This window comes from Dendrobium catenatum, unplaced genomic scaffold (assembly GCF_001605985.2).
Source record: "Dendrobium catenatum unplaced genomic scaffold, ASM160598v2 fragScaff_scaffold_323, whole genome shotgun sequence".
In the NCBI taxonomy this organism is placed as follows: Eukaryota; Viridiplantae; Streptophyta; class Magnoliopsida; order Asparagales; family Orchidaceae; genus Dendrobium; species Dendrobium catenatum.
In genome coordinates this window covers 2,885,300-2,907,026 of record NW_021318785.1, presented here as the reverse complement: position 1 = coordinate 2,907,026, position 21,727 = coordinate 2,885,300, and the positions used below count along the sequence as shown (strand labels likewise).

General features: G+C 34.3%; 1 protein-coding gene across 2 annotated transcripts in view; it reads right to left on the bottom strand.

The window, feature by feature from the left end:
* LOC110115885 (protein DEFECTIVE IN EXINE FORMATION 1) overlaps nucleotides 1–21,727 on the bottom strand; it is a 40,574-nt gene that overhangs the window by 2,699 nt on the left and 16,148 nt on the right. For both annotated transcript variants that reach the window (XM_020849291.2, XM_020849292.2), the window contains 6 exons: nucleotides 16,164–16,281; nucleotides 15,958–16,100; nucleotides 14,525–15,129; nucleotides 14,351–14,421; nucleotides 1,962–2,218; nucleotides 1,300–1,481 (listed from right to left, as the gene is read on the bottom strand). In XM_020849291.2, coding sequence (XP_020704950.1) covers nucleotides 1,300–1,481; nucleotides 1,962–2,218; nucleotides 14,351–14,421; nucleotides 14,525–15,129; nucleotides 15,958–16,100; nucleotides 16,164–16,281 — 1,376 coding nt within the window. The remainder of the gene's footprint in view (nucleotides 1–1,299; nucleotides 1,482–1,961; nucleotides 2,219–14,350; nucleotides 14,422–14,524; nucleotides 15,130–15,957; nucleotides 16,101–16,163; nucleotides 16,282–21,727) is intronic.

The window sequence follows — 21,727 nt, the reverse complement described above, 5'->3', positions numbered from 1 at the left end:
TTCATAGATATTTCATTTTCTTTTTATTTTAAGGTTTGACTCAAAATCCGGAGGGACACAAAAGTGTTTCTTCCAATTAATACAAAATGCAACAATCTTCTTAAATCTTTCTTTGGACATCAACCGGTACAAGATTTCAGAAGGCACACAGACCAAACCAACAACAACAACAAGCCTTTATCCCACTGTGGGAAAGGCACAGACCAGACCACTTAACCTGAAATTGTCAAGGCATGAAACATCGTAGCACAAACACTATAGCGATCCATAATGCTGATTTGTCATAACATCCATTATATGTTTCCCAAGGAGAACGCTTAGCAGCTTTTTCATGGATGCACATTATTACAAAGCCATAATGCTAAAAATGTTTTCAACACATCATATTTCTTAAGCCATAAAGACAAAGTCATCGGTTTCTATTACCCTTTCAGAAAATCAACCACAATGCTACATAGTAAACAAAATATGGGCCTTCCCTTTCTCCTGAACCTTAAATTCATCCAAGGGAGAATTACCAAAAAATGTTTCCAAATATAACATTATTCCAAACAAATAAAAGCTAATACAAAGCCCTAGAAGGCTGAACTCCGAGCAGTCTTGTGAAGATGAATTTTCTTTCATTCATCAAATTGGCTTCTAGAAGTATTTTTCACTATTGGACATGTTAGACACAATTGATGTCCTGAGTGATACTTCAAAATTAAAAATTTATCATGCCACACAAACCATAATGCAATAGAAGAGAAGCATCAGTATCAAACAGAATGAATCGATTAGGACTCATAATAATGATTCACACAAAACTCACTCGATTATACTAGAATTTCTAATCAATTTGAAATCAAAATTGATTTGCTTTGGCTTGAAGGCTCGGTCAAAATTAATTAAAGTCATGAAGAAAATAGCTCGTGACCTTTAAATGTTAAATAAAAAATACCCATTTGGTTTAACATCATTTAACTAGTGGATCACAATAAAGCAAAAAAAAAAATCCTTTGACGATCACTTAGCTGGACCAAAATATTTCACAATGAATGCCTTTGACTGCATGAGATGATAATTAAAATTTTTAGGGAGTAAAGTCTTTTAAATGATCTAGAATTAGATAAATGAGTTTAATAAGAAATTAAGGCATACACTATAACTTTGATTGAAAAAAAAAAAAAAGAAATTAAAATTTCCTTCTTCCAATTTTTAATCTATCCGTGCAAAGATGGATATATGATTCATTCGAATGCACTAATAAAACTGCGGTACTAATAAAACTACTTAATTCTAGGAGAAGTTATAACTTACCTGAGGAATGAGACTCTTAAGATGCACTTCCCAAATTTCATCTCCTTGTGCAGTCCATGCAGCAACATTGCCATGCACATCGGAAGTCACTATTTCAATTTTGCCATCATCATTTATATCTGCTGCAACCACTGGTGCCTGAATCTCCGCCATCTCCAGTGGGAATTTGTTTCTCACCTTACCTACGTTTTACATCACACAATTATTATCACAAATAAACACAGGAACCGTCCATCTTCATATCACTCTGTCGATATAAAAAGAACAATGTTCGCAACCTATATTTTAAAGCAAAAATTTTGAAGTAATAAAATAACAATTAGTGGAATATTAATGACCTAAGAGGATCATAGCATATCAGCCACAAAGGCCAGGAGAGAATATCTACAATGCTAGCTTTATTCAGCAGATTAAAAAAGTATTCCAACTAGAGCATTGCATAAAGTATGGTGATCGGGACAAGTAAAACTGTCATACTTTTTTATTCTGAAAATACTCCCGCACAACATACTTTTCCTTCATTCAAGCGGTTGAAATATGTTCTCAGGCATATAAATGAGAGAAACGAAATAAATGGCTTTTTTCTTTAAAAATCAACCGCAAAAATGAATCATAAACATAATAATAATGTGAATGTAAGAGAAGATGACTACATAACTTACCGTGATGATCCAATATGTAAAACAGACCATAGGAGGTACCAACAAGAATGTCCAGGTTTCCATCACCATCCAAATCAATAACAGTTGGAGTTGTGTATATATATGCACGAAAATTCCCAGTATCAGTACTCAAATCAAGGTCAGCAGTCCATTTCACTTGTTTTGTATCAAGGTTGAATACTACAATACTGCTTGCTATATATTTGCCAATATCAATACCACCCAAATCGGCCATATGGTCTGGATTATCATAGTACCTGCCAACTTGCAGGAGTAAATTACTAATTTACGTATTTAGAAGATATCATCGCCATAAAAAATACATGATTAAAAAAGTTTAATTTGAGTAGAATGAATACAAGAATGGCAGCTTTTCTTCAGAGGCTAGACATTCTCTCTCAAGTCAAAAGACCAAGATGCACCACTCTCAGGCCCCCAATATTTAATATAACTACCAGGTGCAACAAAATTGGCCCCAAAAAATGCTGAGAAAGAGTTCTACAAGAGGAAAACGGCAAAACCAGGTGAAGCACATGTGCCTTCTATTTCTGAAGTTCTTGCTATGCCTATGCCTAAACATTAACAGCAAATAACGGATTAAAAACTAGGAGCAGAAATTCCTTGTATAAAATGTTAAACATCAAGTATGTATACAGTTGATTCCTCACTGATGGGAGATTACTAGTTGAAATCTAAAATGTTATTCAAAAGACATTCAAGATATATTCCCGGCTTTAGCATCCAAACTCAAATATAACCTAGGCAGCCGATAGATTTAATCCCCATGAACCCTAAGTTTAGAGTGTCAGAGTCTGCATCCGTATTTGCATCTCATCTCCAGGAATTGCATCAAGAGATTAATAAAAGAATTGCACAAAGTAATGATAAATATAAACTTAATGCTGATCTTAAGCGACGATTCAAGGAGTTCGAAGTTGGAGACTATGTCATGGTTCGGATTCGTCCTGAACGGTTTCCGCCAGGGGCCGTTAAGAAATTACATGCTAAAAGCGCAGGGCCTTTCAAAATAACTGCCAAAATAAACAGTAATGCTTATGTATTAGACCTTCTAGAAGGTTTCAACATGAATCCCACGTTTAACATTGAGGATCTAGTAGCCTTTGATGGCCCTGATTTCAACCATGAAAATCCACTAAATATTGAGCCTTGTGAGACCATGCCGAGTGAGATCCCGAGCCTACCTCCACTCCCTAAAATTCCCACATTACCTAATACGAAGAAGATAGAAATCATACTCAGTGATCAAATCATTTCCACCAGAGATGGCGGGCGCTGAAGATACCTAGTTCAGTGGAAAGGGAAGTCGGAGACGGAGAATACATGGCTGGATCATGATGAGATACAGAGACTGGATCCTGGTCTCCTTGAGCTGTACGAGAGTTCTCAGGACCCTTGCTCGACAGGGTCGAGCTTCCTCCTACCTGGGGAGAATGATGAGGACATCCATAAGAGATTTCGACACACTTACCATCGGAGGGGTCATCGAGCGACTGTCACGATTCATAGTCTTTATTTCTGATATTTTATTTTATTCATGTCATTTATATTTTATGTTTTTCATTTGTACCCCTCTGAGGAAGATATTGCATGTTATAGCCCAAGGGCAAGTTCGTCTTTATGGTTTTTATTTTTCGGAAGGCCTATATATAGGCTTAGTCATTGTATTTGGAGTTAGTTTTTTATAAATGAAAATTTCTTTTGTTTTATGATCTCTTAGTGAGTTCCTGAGTGAAATCTCAAGATCTCTTAGTAAGTTCTTAAGGAAGAGAGTTTTAATTGATTCCCTCTTCTCCCCTTCCTCCTCCCACGGTTTTCCCCACCTCAACCCCTTTTCCGCCGCCCCAAACAGCCCTTGCATCCCTAGCTACCCGCCGGCCACCCGCTGGCCCCATCTTGCCGCCGGCCCCCCTTTAGCTTTCCCATTTGAATTTCGAAGTCTCCTCTCTTAATTGCTTTCCTAATTAAGCCATATTAATTTTGGAAAGTTAATTAAAATTAGACACCTATTTGAAATTCAAATTCAATTTCCCTCATATTTTCATTTGAATTTGGGAGTTAAGTCAATCAATTCTGAAATTTAAATTCATATTTGATTTGATTTAATTAATCCCTTGTGGTCCCTATTTGAAATTCAAATTCAATTTCCCTCATATTTTCATTTCAATTTGGGAGTTAAGTCAATCAATTCTGAAATTTAAATTCATATTTGATTTGATTTAATTAATCCCTTGTGGTCCTCATTTGTTTAATTCCCAAGCCCTCTCACCACTACATGGCCGGCCACTCACCTCTCTCTCTCCCCTATTAATCCTCCTTTAATACACCCTTAACTCTTTCCCTCCTAGATTAATTTCAAATTTGAAATTCTGAAACTGAAATTAACCCTCCATATTTTTATGGAAATTTGAATTAAAATTCATATTTCAGTTTCTTGGTCCATAGCCTCACTCGCCCCCCCATCCTCTTCCCAAATCGTGACCCCCTTTTCTTCCCAAACCCACAACTCAACTTGCCCAAGCCCAGACCGCCGGCTTCCTCCCTCTTCCCCCTTGTGGTGTTTCTTTCTCTTCCGGCAAGGATGCATGTCGAATCCTGAGATTGATAGTGGATTGGTATTCGATGTCTACGGAGACATCCATATCACCCGTTCACCGTTCTTTGACGTCGGGTTTGGCTCCGACAATACTGTTGAAAACTATTTGAATTGCATCATTCCCACTCTTGTGGACGTCATAGACGATCAATTTCAGGACTACGATTGGACCATCAACGACCATCCACCCGTTTCTCCTCCTCCACCGCTGCCGCATCCCTCGCCATCACTGCGGATCGTCTGCGCCGTCTACCTTGGAGTGATTTCATTTCTTGTATGGTTCTTCTTCCTACGACAACCCTAGACGTAGAAGAGTGACTTTGAGCCTCAAGGTGAGACGATTACTTTGTTAACCGTCGGATTCTAGTTGACTAATCATTTCATTAATCTTGTTTACGTTGTTATTTTAAAGTGCTAGCAAATTTAGTTGTAATGGATTGCCTAAGCATCGTTTGCTTCGAAAAGCTTTCTTGAGTTTTTAATTTTGAGACGCTTTAAAGTTTATTTTTTATCATCGCTCCAACAAACTTTATTAATCTCTAAGAAAACAATTCTTGGTTTCACATCATTTAGACTCTAACGTTGACCTCCATAATTCAAGTTTTTCATCAACTCCCTCCCTAGTCTTAACAACAAGAAGAATACATTAGCAAAAATCATACACCAAAGTACATCCTCTTGCAAATGTCTAGTAAGAACAGCCATGACAAAAGTCAAAATATATGAGCTTAAAGTTGATATTTGATGTAATTCAACTGAAAGAGGATAATACTTAGTTAAACCACCTTGTGTTTGAACACTAGTAATAGCTCCTATATACACACCCTTAATGACTTGAACATAAGTATTATTAACTTCTTTTTTTTCTATAACTCTCCATAGCACTTCTCTTAAAACTTTATCATATATTTTCTCTAACTCAATAAATATCATATGCAGATACTTCTTATTCTCTCTATATTTCTCCATCAAACCTTTTAGTAAATGTATAGCTTCTATAGTAGACCTACCATGTATGAATCCAAACAGATTTTGAGAAACATTAGTATCACGTCCTAAAATATGCTCAATTTTTCCCTCCCATAATTTTAATGTATGACATATTAAACTAATCCATCCATAATTTACACACTTTCGTGCATCACCTTTATTTTTAAAAATGGAAATAAACATATTTTTTTCTCTATTCATATGTCATATTTTTAGTCTTTAAAATAATATTAACAAGTCAAGAAGTTTATTGATCTAGTATTTCCACGCTTCTATTAAGATATCATTAGATCCTATTATTTTTCACACTTTATTTTCATTATAGACTCTCCAACTTCGGCTGATGAGGACATCCGACCGTGGAAAGTCTATCAGAGAAGGGCCCGAAGATCTACATCCATGATTTGACCATTTTATTTTTGAGCTTTTAGTTGTATTTGATTTACTTACGTATTTTTCCATGTTTATCCTCACTTGAGGTAGTAAGCTTATGTGACCCCAGGGCCCAGAGGGAACTTTTGTCGTTAGACATATCATTATATTTTGACTATTTATAGGCTTCTCCTCCTCTTTGGAGAGGATGATGATTATGATGATTAAAATTTCCAGCACTTGTGTTCTTAGAGAGTTGTGAGAGCTCTTGTGAGAGTGGAAGTCCATAGGTGAGGGCAAAATACTACCCATCAGCCGCAGGAAATGTTTGGCTCATGGTTCTTCTCCTCCACCAACTTCCTCTCCTTCTTTCTCCTAGAAGCCGCCCCCCATCTTCCCCTTTTCTCTCTTGTCTGAAACTCCACACCCAAGCCCAGGCCGACTCCACCCTTACCTTTTCTCCCTTGGTCGAACTCCACGCCCAAAGCCCTAAGCCGACCCCCATCAAACCACTAGCCACCCATCTCCCTTCCCTAGCCGCCGGCCCCATCACCCCTCCCCTTGGAGTCAAAGTTTCAACCTAGCAATCACTACTTTCCTAATTTAACTCATTGCAAATTTGTAAAATAATTTAAATTCAAATTTGAATTTGAAATTCCTTTCCTTAAATAAAATGAGTTATAATAGGAATGCCCTCCAATCATGCTAATTTAAATTCAAATACATATTCATCACGATTTCTTTTTCCCTAAGTAATAGCCTATTATTGGCAATGTCATTAAAATTCCCAAATCCTCTCCCCAATTGAAGCTAGCCCTCCCCCCCCCCCCCCCCTACTTCTCCTCTTTCCACACTTAAGACTTGCCAATTGGGAAACCCAATTAATTCCCCCCATCAAGGTGTCGCCCGCCCCCCTTTCCCTCTCTCTTTTATTTGGGAAGCTTTCAAATTCAATTCTCCCTCAATTTCTCCTCTACTTAAAGCAGCCATTAATTCCTACTTAATTCTTGTCCTAATTGGAATGCCACCTAGACAAAAATTCAGTCCTAAGATTTTAATCATTGCTGAAATTAAAATTAAGAATTTTCTACTTATTGTCTTTCCTTATTCGTCACCCAAATAAAGAATTAAAAGGGTGCTCTAGGGCCGGCCATAATCTCCTCCCTCTTCTCTACAATAGGGCTCCTTCGCTTGATGTTTTCACCTAAGAAAGAAAAAAGAATCCACCTCCCCTGCCGACCACATTCAAATCATTTGAATACTTTAATCCCTTTACGACTACAATGAATGTTTGCTTCAAAGCGAACCCACATACAATCATTGCCCGGATCCTGAAGAACATTGGAGCTATGTTCAGAAGCTTGAAGAAGGTGAACTCTCCTCCAAACCTTATTATCTTCTAACTCCTCGATTGTTGCATCATTGAAATAATGAAAGCTTCTAATATGAGCATGTGTGAGGGGTTTTAATAAAGACTATTCTAATTATTAATCGAGGGATTTCCTTTGAAAATCCCACGTTAAGCAAAGCTTGATTTGATTTGATTATTTTGTGCACCTAACATTGTCTTGTAATCAATTGCCTAAGCTTAATCACTGCTTTATTGTTTTCAATCTTTTGTTCAAGTAGTAGGAAGTTGACTAATTGATATTACTCACTCATAAGCATGTAATTTCAAAGTTAATAGCATCACATGTTCATGTAGTATCAGCTTTACTAATACAACAATAAAAATAATGTTCACTCAAGAAAATATGGTGCTATGGCATGAACCTTGCTTTCGCAAGCTTAAGGTCCCATTTTTCTCGAGGGAGATTGGATTTTAAATTACTCACTCCTGATGATCGGCATCAGAGTTTATTTAATTCTGAGGTTCCACTTCTTATGAGCACAAGCCCTCATAATTAATTACCTTTACTAATGCGTAGCAAAGAACTCTCGATTAAAGATAAATCAATGGTTATGCATGCAAAAGTTTTTAATTTTTTTGTTGTTGAGGGAATGGAGGTAAACCCGATCAAGATCTCATGATTCTATCATCTCTAGAATACCATAGATTTCAGTCTACCAACACTAACAACTATCGATTGTAATGTCCAAGAAATCTGATTAGCAGTCATAGGTTGCCTCCTCTTAGAGATTCCGAGTAAACTGAAGTGGAAAGATGTAGGTTGAATTGGTTGGATTGGGACTTGCAGCTCCGCTTCGGAGTTGCCCGTAGTTTAGATTTAGGTTAAGTCTTACGACCCTGTTTAGGAGTTGCCAATATTTTAGATTTAGGTTCAGTCTTACGACCCAGTTTAGAAGTTACCTGTAGTTTAGATTTAGGTTAGGTCTCAAAATCCCATTTAGAAGTTGTCTATAGTTTGGACTTGGGTCAGGGCTTACGACTTTCATTAAAAGTGGCCTGTATAGGGGGCTTACAACTTCATTTAAAAGTAGCCCAAGGATTTAAAAGGTTGTAATAATACTTGTCAATGGCGTAAAATGGAGCGCACCATGGTGCATGGCGTAGCGCACATGTTCAAGTTGGCGTACGTCATTTGCGCCACGGCTCGCACAATAGCGCAGGTGCGCGGAATTTGAATTTTAGGAATTTTTTAATATAATTATAAATAGTTTTTAATATTTATATATTTTAATTTATAAAATAATGTAATAATTAATTTTAAATTATTTGATATGATTAAAATAGTTTAGTTAGGTTTTATTAGACTTTACTTTAGTAGAAATTTTGGATAAACTTGAAGCTCACTTTTATGGTTTGGACTATATACCATAAACATATTCAACCAAGCCTTACCCAATTTAGTTGATACTCTAAAATAGAATCCATATAAAGATTTTTATAATTCTTTTTTTATTTTGGTCGTATTCAAAATGGCGCGCGCCGCGCCGTGCACTATGCATCATGGCTCCACAAAAAACTGTGTCGTGATGCGCCATTCGACATTGACAAGTATGGTTGTGACTTACTACTTTCATTGAAAGTGAGATTGCCCATATTATTATGAATGCATTATTTGTTCTGGAAATGTTTTCCCTAACACCCAAATTAATGTGGGATTTACATATTTTATTAAAAGTGGCCTAAGTTATCAAGGATTTAGGGTTATGTTATTTTTACTAAGAGATTTTTTCCTAGCATGTTAGCTAAAGTTGGACTTATGACCTCTATTAGAAGTTTCTAGTTGAATATTAGGTTAACAGAGTTTTAGTTAAGTGGGATTTGGTAGGAGACATGTAATTCTGCATTTAAGTGGATCTTACTGCTTCTATTAGAAGTAGCCCGTATAGCGGGTCTTATGACCTCTATCTGAGGTGGCCTAAGGTTTAGATTTCGATTGGGTCTTACGTCTCCGTTTAGCAGTCGCCCGTATAGTTTGGATTTGTTGCTCCCCTTGGAAGAATTAATAACTCCCCTTGGGAGTGTCTGTAGCTACCCTTGGGAGGTCATGTGCATTAATTTAGTTGGGATTTACCTTTTTTTTACCCTATTTTATCTAGTAGTTGCGCTTATTAGGCTGGCTTTGCCATAGTTACACACCCTACCACCATACACTAATGCCTTCTACCTTAACTTTCAATAGTTTATTGTGATTTTGCTTGTAGCAGTGCTCGTAGCTTTCCTGCTTTAGTAACTTGTCTTTTACTTTAGTATTTTTTGTTCAGTACCCGCTTCTTTACTTTCAGTACAAGTTCTACTTTAGTACATGTTTGTTTTAGTACTAGCTCTGTTCTTACTAATACTAATTTTATTCTTTCAGTACCTCTTTGTTTTACCAGTACTTGTTTTGTTTTTTACTAGTGCCAGATTGCTTTAGTACACCATATTAATGTTTTTTTTATTTACTTACAAGTACGTTATGGCTAGCAATTGCATGGACTGCACTTGAAGCTGCAAGGTTTACCAGGAGCTGGAGCTTGCCAAGAGCTAGAGCTTACCAGCAGTTAGAGGGGTTTAGTTTAGGATTTTGGAGTTTTCTTTCTGTTTTATATTTTGGTTACTTTTTAGGAGTTTAAGTTTTAGTGTAAGTTGTACCTAAAGTATGACTGTGTGAACATCATTCTTTAATGCAATTCTTTTATTATTTTTGACTTAATTGCATTAATTAATTAAATCAACTAATTAAATAAAATTTTAATTAAAGTTAAATTTTAATTTAAAATTAATTGCTCAGCTCGTTAATTTAAATTTTAAATGTATTTTAAAATTATATAATTAAATTGGTTGCTCAATTAATTTGGTTAATTAAGATTTTATTTTGATTTTACATCGATCAATTATTCGATTACTTTTAGTTTAAAATTGAATTTGAATTTTATGAATTTTAAATTTTAATTAATTAGTTATTTAATTATGTTGATTATAATTATTAAAATATTTTATTTTAGATTAACTTAATTATTTAATATGAAATCAATTAATTAAATGAAAGTTTAATTTAATTTAAAATTAGTTAATTAATTAAATGAAGTTTAAATTTAATTCAAATTAACCAATTATTCTCCATTAATTTCTAAAAAATTTAGCAAACTCTTGATCCAAATTTGGTAGCTTTTGAGGTAATTTCAGCAGGCTCCAAGCATCCCCTTCCCGCGAGGGGAGGTTAGGGAGGACATTTGCCCTTTCGATCCGCCCATTCAAATTAAACAGACGGTTGAGGGTTTTGGGGGAGCGAATCGACCCCAAATTTAGTCTTCAACTCCCGTAATTTGACGACCGCGACACCTGTTTTAAAATTTGGCATTTTTCCTGAGATTTCGACAGCCTTTGGATGCCCTCTCACCGCTAGGGTATGTTGGGGAGGGCATTTGCCTTTTAGTTTCGGTTGACCATATCAAATCAATGACCGAGGGTTTCGGGGGACATATTAACCCCGAGATACGCTTTCGACTTCTTCGCTTTGGTTATTGGGCATCTGATTTAACAATCGCAGCATCTACTTTCTTTTTTTTTACTTATTTATTATTATTATTATTATTATTATCTTCTCCCCTCATTCACAGTCACAAGTTCAAGAGAGGTTATGGGCTCCAAAAATTCGCACCCCTGCCTCTCCGTAGCCCCTTTCTTTTTTTTTAGGTCATCAAGGAGAGTTTTATCTAGCAAGTTCTGAGGCAAATTTTCAAAAGGCAGATTAGATTTTAAATAAGACACTATTCAGAGATTTTGTCCTCATTTTGCGAGAACTTTATGATCTGAGTTCAAGTTTCCTATAGACGCAAGCCCGTATAGTTAATTGCCCCTACCAGTAACAAGAGAGAACTTTTGATTAAGTCTAGTCGTCGGACGAATATAGAGCATCTGGCGTATAGTAGCAACATGCTTAGGTACCTGCACAATCTAGATCCCCGAGCCCAAGCATGCAACTCCCCTGTCGAACTCCGACTCCTGTGTTGCCTGCGAGTAAAACAAGGCCCGAGCGGACCCATTTTTGCCTCCAACTTCCTCCCGCGAACATCTCTAGGCTATTCGGCCTTGATCCGTCCAGACCCGGCCATCGACATGCTCGTACGATTCAGCTTCCACCTCCCGTTTGTCCATCGACATCCGATTACGAAACAAGAGACTTCGCCTCTTACCCTTCTAGACCCGACGCCTCCGTCAAAGTAAGAGACCAATGGACAAGCCGCCCTCCAACCAAGTCCTGCCTCTCTCTATTTCTAAAACCCACACCCTCTCTATGTTTGAAACATGAATGAGGAGGTAATTAATAATATATATGTATGCATATAACCCCTCTCTCTATTTACGGAACCCAAGCCATACCTCTCTTGAAATTGTGAGTGTGAATGGGGGGAAAATATATTAATAATAATAGTTATTATTATTTATTATTATTATAAATAATAATAAGTAAAAAAAATAGATGCTCTGATTATTAAATTAGATGCTACAGTCAGCAAAGCGAAGGAGTCGAATACGTATCATGGGGTTAATATGTCCCTCAAAGCCCTCGGCCATTGATTTGATCTGGCCAAGCAGACCTAAATGGCAAATGCCCTCCTCAACCTCCCCTCGCGGGGAGAGGGCCCTGGGCACTGACAGGAACCCAAAATCTCAGAAAAAATGTCAAATTTTAAAACAGCTACCGCGGTCGTCAAATTGGAGGAGTTGAAGACTAAATCCAAGGTCGATTTTCTCCTCCAAAGCCCTCAGGCGTCGATTTAATCCGACTGGCGGATCAAAAGAGCAAATGCCCTCCCCAACCGCGCTGGGAGGTTGTCGAAATTACCCCGAAAAAGTTACCAAATTTGTCTCAGGAGTTTACTAAATTTTTAGAAATTATCGGAGAATAACTAATTAATTTGAATTTAATTTAAACTTCATTTAATTAAATAACTAATTAAAAATTAAATTAAATTAAATCAAACTTTCATTTAATTAATTGATTTCATATTAAATAATTTAAATTAACCCAAATAAAATATTTTAGTAATTAAAACCAACATAATTAAATAACTAATTAACTAAACTTTTTAAAAATAAATTTTAAATTCATAAAATTCAAATTCAATTTTAAACTAAAATTAATCGAATAATTGGTCGATTTAAAATCAAATTAAAATCTCAATTAATTAAAATTTTAAATTAAAATTAAGACTTCAATTTAAATTAAAATCTTTTAATTAATCAAATTAATTGAGCAACCAATTTAATTATATAATTTTAAAATGCATTTAAAATTTAAATTGACGAATTGAGCAATTAATTTTAAATTAAAATTTAACTTTAATTAAAATTTCATTTGATTAATTAATGCAATTAGGTCAAAAGAAAAAGAAATAGAGGTCATAAGACCCGCTACACGAGCTACTTTTAATAGCAATAAGACCAACTTAAATGCAGAATTACATGTATGCTACCAAAAACCCCACTAAACTAAAACCCCGTTAACCTAAAATTCAACTAGCAACTTATAATAAAGGTCGTAAGTCCAACTTAAGCTAACACACTAGGGAAAAATCTCTATGTAAAAATAACATAACCCTAAATCTTTGATAACTCGGGTCACTTTTAATAAAAGTCATAAGTCCCACTTTAATTAGCTAGGAAAAACTTTCTCATAACAAATAATGCATCCATGATAATATGGGCAACCTCTAATAAAGGTCGTAACACGTTCTTTGGGCTACTTCTAAACGAAGCCATAAGACCCGCTATACATGAACTACTTTCAATGAAAGTTGTAATCCTTGACCCAAATCCAAACTACAGGCAACTCCTAAACGGGTTTGTAAGATCTAACCTAAATTCAAACTACATGTAACTCCTGAATGAGGTCGTAAGACCTAACCTAAATCTAAACTACAGGCAACTCCGAAGTGGAGCAACAAGTCTCAAACCAAACCAAATCAACCTACATCTATTAACTTCAGTTTAGTCGGGATCCTTGAGAATAGGCAACTCATGGCTGTTAATCAGATTCTCTGGGCACTACAATCATTCAATCAACGGTTGTTAGTGTCAGTAGATTGAAACCTACGTTATACCCGAGATGACGAAACTATGAAATCTTGGTCGGGTTTACCTCCACAGCCCACAACCAAAATTTAAAATTGTTGCACATCTAAAAATTAATTCATCCTTAATCATGAGTTCTATTCTACGCGTTATGGGGGGTAATACTATGAGGGCTTGCGCTCATAAAAAGTGGAATCTCATAACTAAATAAACCTTGATGTTGTTCATCGGGGAAAATATGGTTAGTTTAAATTTCAATCTACCTTGGGAAAAAATGGGGACCTAAAGCTTGCGAAAACAGGATTTGTGTCGTAGCACCATCCTTTCCTGAGTGAACAGACAAAAATTACTTATTTTTTTAGGGTGCAAAGGTCACTAAAATCAATCATATTCTCATAACATTCCTTGAAAAATTTATCGAAATATCTCATTCACCTATATTGAATATCCTCTTCTAAGAAAAAAAAAATTATCTTTCATCTTTAATGCACTTCAACCTTACTTCTCTCTCAAAAAAAAAAAAAAAACCTTACTTCTCTCTCATTGCTTGGCTAACTTAGTTGTACATCCTTCAACATTCTTAATATCTAATATATTATATAAATCACCAAAAGCTAAATCCTATGCATCAGATATTATTTTATTAAACTCCCTACAAACCCCTTTATATTTTTCTCAATTTTATGAACTTTTATATCTAAATCAATTTTTATAACATATTTTCTTCTTTTTTTTTAATCTTTTCTTGTACATTTTAATTGCACGCTCAACTATTTTTACTATTAGAAGCTTTTCCATCAACTCAGAAAAAATAGGAAAACTAAAAGAAAAAAAAAGCACCTGATGAGTTAGGACTTGCTTGATTAATCTGTATCAGATACCAGTAGAATGGATCATTCTATTACTTAATTAGGAGGGAAATATTATGATAGGTAGAATCCTTACTCGCGATCAAAGAAATAGGAGACAGCAACAATCATCTCTTGTACCCCATCATTGTCAATATCAGCAATCACCTAACAAAACAGAGAACAAATTGAGATCATGAATCTGGAAAAAAAATTATTGTAATTGACAAAAAAAGTACATTAGGTAGCACAGAAATGTTATGCTTCATACGGGAGTGCAGAGGATATGTGAATCTACGTTCACATAATCTTCCAATTTTTCATGCTTCTCTTCAGTCCACTCTTCATCTCCCCACATTGATTCATCAACATAATCATCATAGTCATAATTATACTCATCAGCTAAATCTTCTGCATCTCCATCTCGCAACAAATCAAAAGATTGGTCAGCATCCCCTTCCAGGCTTCCATCATTTTCCACCGTAGCTTCATGCACCCCTGTATCATCCATGTTATGAATTTCAGAACTTCCCTGCTCATTCGCACTTGAGCCATTTTCAAGAAGTTTCCTCTGAGTATTTGTTGAATTATCTCCCATAGAACTTCCCAACGGCACATCATGCGAACTTGTATTTACATTCTCAAAATTTTCTGATGAAAACTGCAGGGTTTTATTGTCTCGCTGAACTCTTTCCTGAGAAACATCATGAACTGTTGCATTAACTTCATTATTAAGCAACCCAATTTTTTGACCTGCAGAAGCTGTTTGAACAGAATCCTGTTTTTTCACATTTTCATCTTTAGATCCATTCAAAGAGCCAGTACGCTCAGTTGCCAATGAACTTGCATTTAATTTGGATGTGCTTCCAGTAGTACCTGTTCAAGACATGAATCAGATAACGTATATAAGGTGACATTAATTTAAATGACCAACCAAAAGTGACGGATTAGACAAAATAACATGTTATATTTTGGTGTTACTTCCAAATTCTTACAAGCTGATCAATTCAATATATTTCTAGCGTCAGTTGAAATGACATTTAGGTTTCGTTTGGGACGGCTTTTTTATTGCTTTCTAAAACGGAGTTTTAGTACAAAATTAAAAAATTTTGTACTAAAACTCCATTTTAGAAAGCAATAAAAAAGCCGTCCCAAACGAAGCCTTAATTTGGACATGCTTTACTTGGCATGTGGAAAAGAAAATATATGATTAATATATAACAAGAGAAATTTGTAAGATATAAAGAAGAACCAAAAGGAGAAATATTATGACACGACCTCCCAGTTTGTTGAAGTTTAATTATTTTCATGCTTCAAGCAAACTATCACAAGAAATTTCTCCAAAAAAGAAGTAACAACTCATCCAGTCAGTTCAAGCAACTCAAGAAAATAATAACAGGTAATACAAGTCATCAGATTTGACATCATGAAAACATAGAAAACCAGGTGTTTGTAAAACTGAATGAACATATTAATTGATTCAAAAAACTCAAAAAAGCATAATCAAGTCTCGCCACAGCTTCTGTGTAAGATATCTTCTCAAAATGGATCCTCCCATTTTTTTCTTTAGTAGCATGAATGTCACTATGAAAATATCATCATTAGCTTAGATCCAGAAGGCAATGTTGCAGTGTCATTTCTAAACCATAAAGACACATAAGAAACATTAGTAGTTTGAGTACCTATGAGGCATTAAGAACATACCAGAAGCCTCTTTAACAAGCTGGTCATCATGAACATCTGGATGTGAACGATCCACTGGATCTGGATTCAAACCAACATACCAGTCTTTGCGAACTTTTCTCCTAGGCACCTCTAGCTTATCCATCATCAAATAACCAGAGACCCTAAGCAAAACCTAAGGTAAGCTTCCTAAAGAGAATCAGATAAAACTGAACAGATACACTTACCTGAAGAAGTTAATTATTCCATTGTAAGTTGCTAAAGCTATCTCCCTTGTACCATCCTTATCAATATCAAAAAGAAGAGGACTGGAATGAACCGTGGATTGATGAAATGCAGGCCAGCCTGCATAAAATATAGCAGCAGAAATATTTCAAGTGTATAATACAATGGAAATCCTGACATGATGAGCATAACAAATTAATTAATGGAGATTCTAATCCGCAACAATTAACAAACCTTATCCCATAGAAATCAGTAAGCTTTCTTGAAAATAAAAACTAATGATTCTAAATAGTATTTACTACACAATTATGATGAAGTAGAACGGTTAAGGTCTAGAATTACTAATGACACGTACGATGAGATACACAATAAAAAGACTAAAAATTACAACCCACATGTTACCAACAATTAACTTTAGCAAAATCAATTATTTTAAAATTAAAAAAACAGCAAGCATGCTTTTTTATCTTAAGAAATAATTTAATGGTCGTCCAAACAAGATATTTCATAATTTTAAAAAAAAAAGAAAAAACATAAAATTTCAGCAATGATCAAGTTCAAATTGCAAAAAAAAAAAAAAGATCCAACACACATCACTTATAAAATTCCAATTACAAACAAAAAAAGTGACTAAACAAATTAAAACAAGAACAAGGATACAAATCACTCAAAGAAAGAACTAAACCTCATGCCAGCTCAATGAAACTCGCTCCCGAAAGTAACCTCAACACCTATGAAGTTGTAAGAATCAGACCTATTATGTTCATTTAAACCGAATATCTATTACAAAGTGGACGAAACAGGAGATGGAACCGAGCAGAACCGCGACCCAGGTGGACCGAATGCGACCGTAGGCAGGGCTGGAAAGGCCAGTTTTCGATTCCGAGCGAATATTTGAGTTCGGAAATGAAATCAAACGACTCCTAGTGAGTCATATCTTCATTTCACTTGTTCCTTTTACGTCGTTATCGCTAAAGAGGCAAACCGAGAGAAGAGTAGAGAGGAAGGTATGTTCGTCGATTTTTTCTTTTATTATTTATGTGCAAATCATCACGTGATTTCTAATCTAGGCGAGGATGAATGTTCAATTAAAGGTAAGGGAAGAAAATCTGGGAAAAGAGAAAATAAGAATTTGGGGTTTGGAATTCTTTCTTAAGGAAAAGTAAGCAATTTAATTTAATGTTATATACTTTCATTTCTCATTTCTCTAGTTGAAGAAATAATAAGAAATACATTTTGATTTTTTTATTTTGGAAGAATCCAATTGAAATAAATTTTGGTTCGACGGTGGAGGAAGGAGAAATTGCAAGGAAGGGAAGTCTGGGTGAGGTAATTATTTTGATTTAATACAAATTTTGAGATGATAGGTATTCGAAGTTATCCTTAAAGATGTTAGTCAAATAAATGTAATGGTTTGTTTTGAAATTGTTTTGGAATTATAAAGTTGTCAAGTGCTAAATGATGAAATTAAATATTAATGTCAACCGTGGAAGATTTCATAATTGGGAGAGACGAGCACTGGAAGTCTAGTATTGAGAATTGAAGATTTGGAAAGGAATTGAACCGCAAAACAAATAATGTGAGTAATTACAATTGTGCATAGAAATTTCATTATTTTATATTCATTTCAATTCTAAAAGAAATGTTGTATATAATTGATTATTTATAATGAATGTCTTTAAATAAAAATTGATGTTCATTTAAATGTACATGTGAATGATTAATATTTTGCTTTAAACTATTATGAAAGTAAGAATGTTTATCACTTATTATGTTAATATGAATATAATATATATATATATATATATATCTTAAATACAAGTAATGGAAAGAGGAAGTGAATTTGGATGTGTATATATTTGAAAATGTATATATGATGTAAAATATATAAAGATGTATGAAAGATTTATAATATGTAAATGAAAGCATAAATGAAAAAGGGAAAAGATATATGCATGCAAATTACAGAAGTTCACAGCTGTATAGTATTGTCTGGGAAAGCAATGTGCTCGTGCAGATTAAATGAAAATGAAAATAAAAATGGAAATGGTTGTACCTTTATTGATACATTTAGACGGTGCTCGTGTATTAATGGAAATAGAAAATGAATAAATATCAAATGTTATTAAATGTATATGTATACTAAATGATATAAGAATATACATAGATCAAGTATTATATAAGTTGTAATATTATATAAGAAACGAGAAAAAGAATATGTATTGCATCTTATATATGTTTGGAGGTTATTTTAGCCATGGTAATTATCCATTGAGTTTACTTATTAAACTCATTCTATTAAATTAACTTTCAGGTAAGTCTCCTGACAAATATAAATGGCTTAAAGATGAGAGGAATATGCATAGAAAAGACGACGCTCAAATAAAAGCAGGTAAAATGTGTTTATTTTTAAATGCATATCAAATGTACAAGTAGTGTTAGTGGCTCTTTAGTGTTTGAGGAAAATTAGTCATTAATGTCACATAATTGTGAAAATTTTATTTACCATCCGACTGTTCATTCCCGCCTCGTTAATGTGAGTCTTCGGGCCCGTTCATGACAGAAGCACTCAAAAAATACATGTCCAACCAACATGAAAAAATTGGAGAAAAGTAGAATTCCTACTGTAATACTCAATGTTCAAAGATTTTTACAGCCCAAAAAGGACCAAAAATAAGAGATTACTCAAAATATGTAAATTTTATTTAAATGCAAGAGGTTTCAACACATTACTCATGACCTTCAGCATTAAACTTCCTATAGAAGGTTCAATCTTGATTTGTAAATTCCAATTCTATATTTAACGTATGACACGTCAAAATAGGTAAGTGGCACCGTTAAACAAAGAAACAATGGAGCCAAGAAATGCATGAAACAATGAGATAAGTTACAAGGATCAACAGGCGGTACAATGTGCTTAGCTGGTAAGGGAGCAACAACTGGTATAGTGTAACAAGAGTAGCAAGAACAACGATTAACAGAAAAGCGAAAAACAATGTGAAGTAATGGAGTAAGAATCAAAGGCAAAGAATGGAAAGAAGCACTAGAGCGTATAGGGAACACTATGCAAGAAAGAGTTGGGCAAACAAGCAAGAGGGAGCATCAAGTAATAGGTTAGAAAAAACTAGCAATATGAAATAAGGCAAGGTACTGCAAGTCTGCAATAGTAGGTAAGTTCCAATTCTCGTTATGGCAATCATTGATTTGAAATCATGTGCATCTTCCCTGTTATGCCGGTCCAGCTTGGACCGGCTCCACCTGGACCGGCCCAGCCGGTCCAGTTCTACCGAAGGCGGACACAGGGCCGGGCGGAAGAGAGAGGGAGCCAGGGAGTGGGGTCCACTTGCAATTCAAACATGAGCTAAGTGTTTTTGGAGGGAGAAGGAGGGGTAGAGTAGTCCTTTTGCTTTTGTTTTGAATTAGAATGCATTAAGTAGGGAGAAAGAGAGGAATGAGGGTTATGTCATGTTTTGTGAGAATTTCCTTTGTCTTCTTGGATAGTGAGGGCTCTAGATCGAAATCTAGAGATTGGGAGAGTGCGATCCTCCTCTCAAATAGAGGATCCTTGTATCTTTGCTATTTTCCTTGCGCCTACTAGTAAAATACAAGTTGTTTCATCATTTTTCTCTCAGATTTCCCCTGTTTTCTACTGTTTTTGGCTGTTTTACTGCTGTGGACAGCAGTTTTCATCTTGGATCTAACCGATTTTGGTGAGAAACACTTGGAAATCCAAGTGCAAGTGTTTCCTATCAGAATCGCTATCACAGGTTTGCTACTTGCTGTACGAAGGTTCGAGCTTAGATTTGTTGCTGTCCGAGCCGTCCAAGAAGCCACCCACTGCTGTCCAAGCTTGCGAGAAGGTTGAATCTTAACAAAGGGTGAACTCTTACCTCTTCTCTTACCTTCCTCGTTGATCCTTGTGTTTTTTATTGATTCATGCAAAATCTTGCAACGCTCCGCTAAAGCCTAGTATTTGGTAGAAAATGTATGATAGATATTTCATAGCACTACTCTTATTGTTAGAATAGGGATTTCTTGTTGAAACATATCTCGTATGCAATGTCAAGAGTAATTGATTGTTATGTGGTTTTGCTTTTCGCAAGTAACTTGTCCTAAGCTCGTGTTTACCGCACTTTGTGTTTTACTTTATTGTTTAACTCACCATAACATTTTAATTAACTTGCTCTTAATCATCAAGCGTGCAAAATCCTTATCTAAATCATAGTTTCATATATGTCTTGCATCACTAGCTTTTTTAGTTCTAGTTTTGTTGCACTTGCCACTAGCATGTCAATCTCTAGTTTTGCACGAATTCAAACAAAATAAAAAAATAAAGAATATTAATAAATTTGCTACTTATTTTTCAAATTTGAGAAAATGTCATATTTAAGGTCTAGTATGGTCAGAATGCTATAAAGTTAATATGGTAGGTATTTTTACTTATAAATTTAAATTTTACTAACTTCAGTATACGATAGCTCATTTCATTACCTAGTGATATCAACACCATACGTAGTTTCATACGATCGTTTATGCCAAAGGCTATAAATCATTCATGTAAAGTACTTAAAGATAGCTCGGGTAAATCAAATGGGTTCGAAATTTTTAGTGGTTAAAGAAAAACAAAAAGGAAATCCAAAATAGTACGCATAGGCAGAGTCAAAAAAAATTTGAATAGGGGCAAAAATTAATATTGGCCATAAAATAATTCTCAAAATACCATTTTTCTTTAGTCTAAGCACAAATCATGAGATATATTTTTAATAAAAAATTATAAAAAAATACATCCAAAATTATATTTGTTCTCGTTAAAAAGGCATAGATATATCACTTTCTATCTTATTATTCATTAAGAAATTAATATTTTTCCCATAAATTTGTTAATGAATTTAGTTCAAATAAATTATTTTTAGACTTAAGATTAGTTTATTTGAATTAATTAAATTAAGTCTTAATTTTGAACTATATTTAAATTTAAATTAGTATAAGATATTATTCTATCTAATTCTAAATTAATTGTTTATTAAATTAATTTTACACAATGGTTCACATTTAGTTAAAGAAAATCATAAATAATAAAAAATTATAAAGTTAATTTTATTAAATTAATTAATTTACTTACTAAGATTGATTAAAACTTTTTATTAATTAATTAAATTATTGCAACATAATTTTACCTAATCTTTTTCTGCAACACAACACTGTCTTGCCTTTCCCCCTACCCCATATTCTATCTAATTCTAAATTAATTGTTTATTAAATTAATTTTACACAATGGTTCACATTTAGTTAAAGAAAATCATAAATAATATAAAATTATAAAGTTAATTTTATTAAATTAATTAATTTACTTACTAAGATTGATTAAAACTTTTTATTAATTAATTAAATTATTGCAACATAATTTTACCTAATCTTTTTCTGCAACACAACACTGTCTTGCCTTTCCCCCTACCCCCATATTCTATCTAATTCTAAATTAATTGTTTATTAAATTAATTTTACACAATGGTTCACATTTAGTTAAAGAAAATCATAAATAATAAAAAAACATAAAATTAATTTT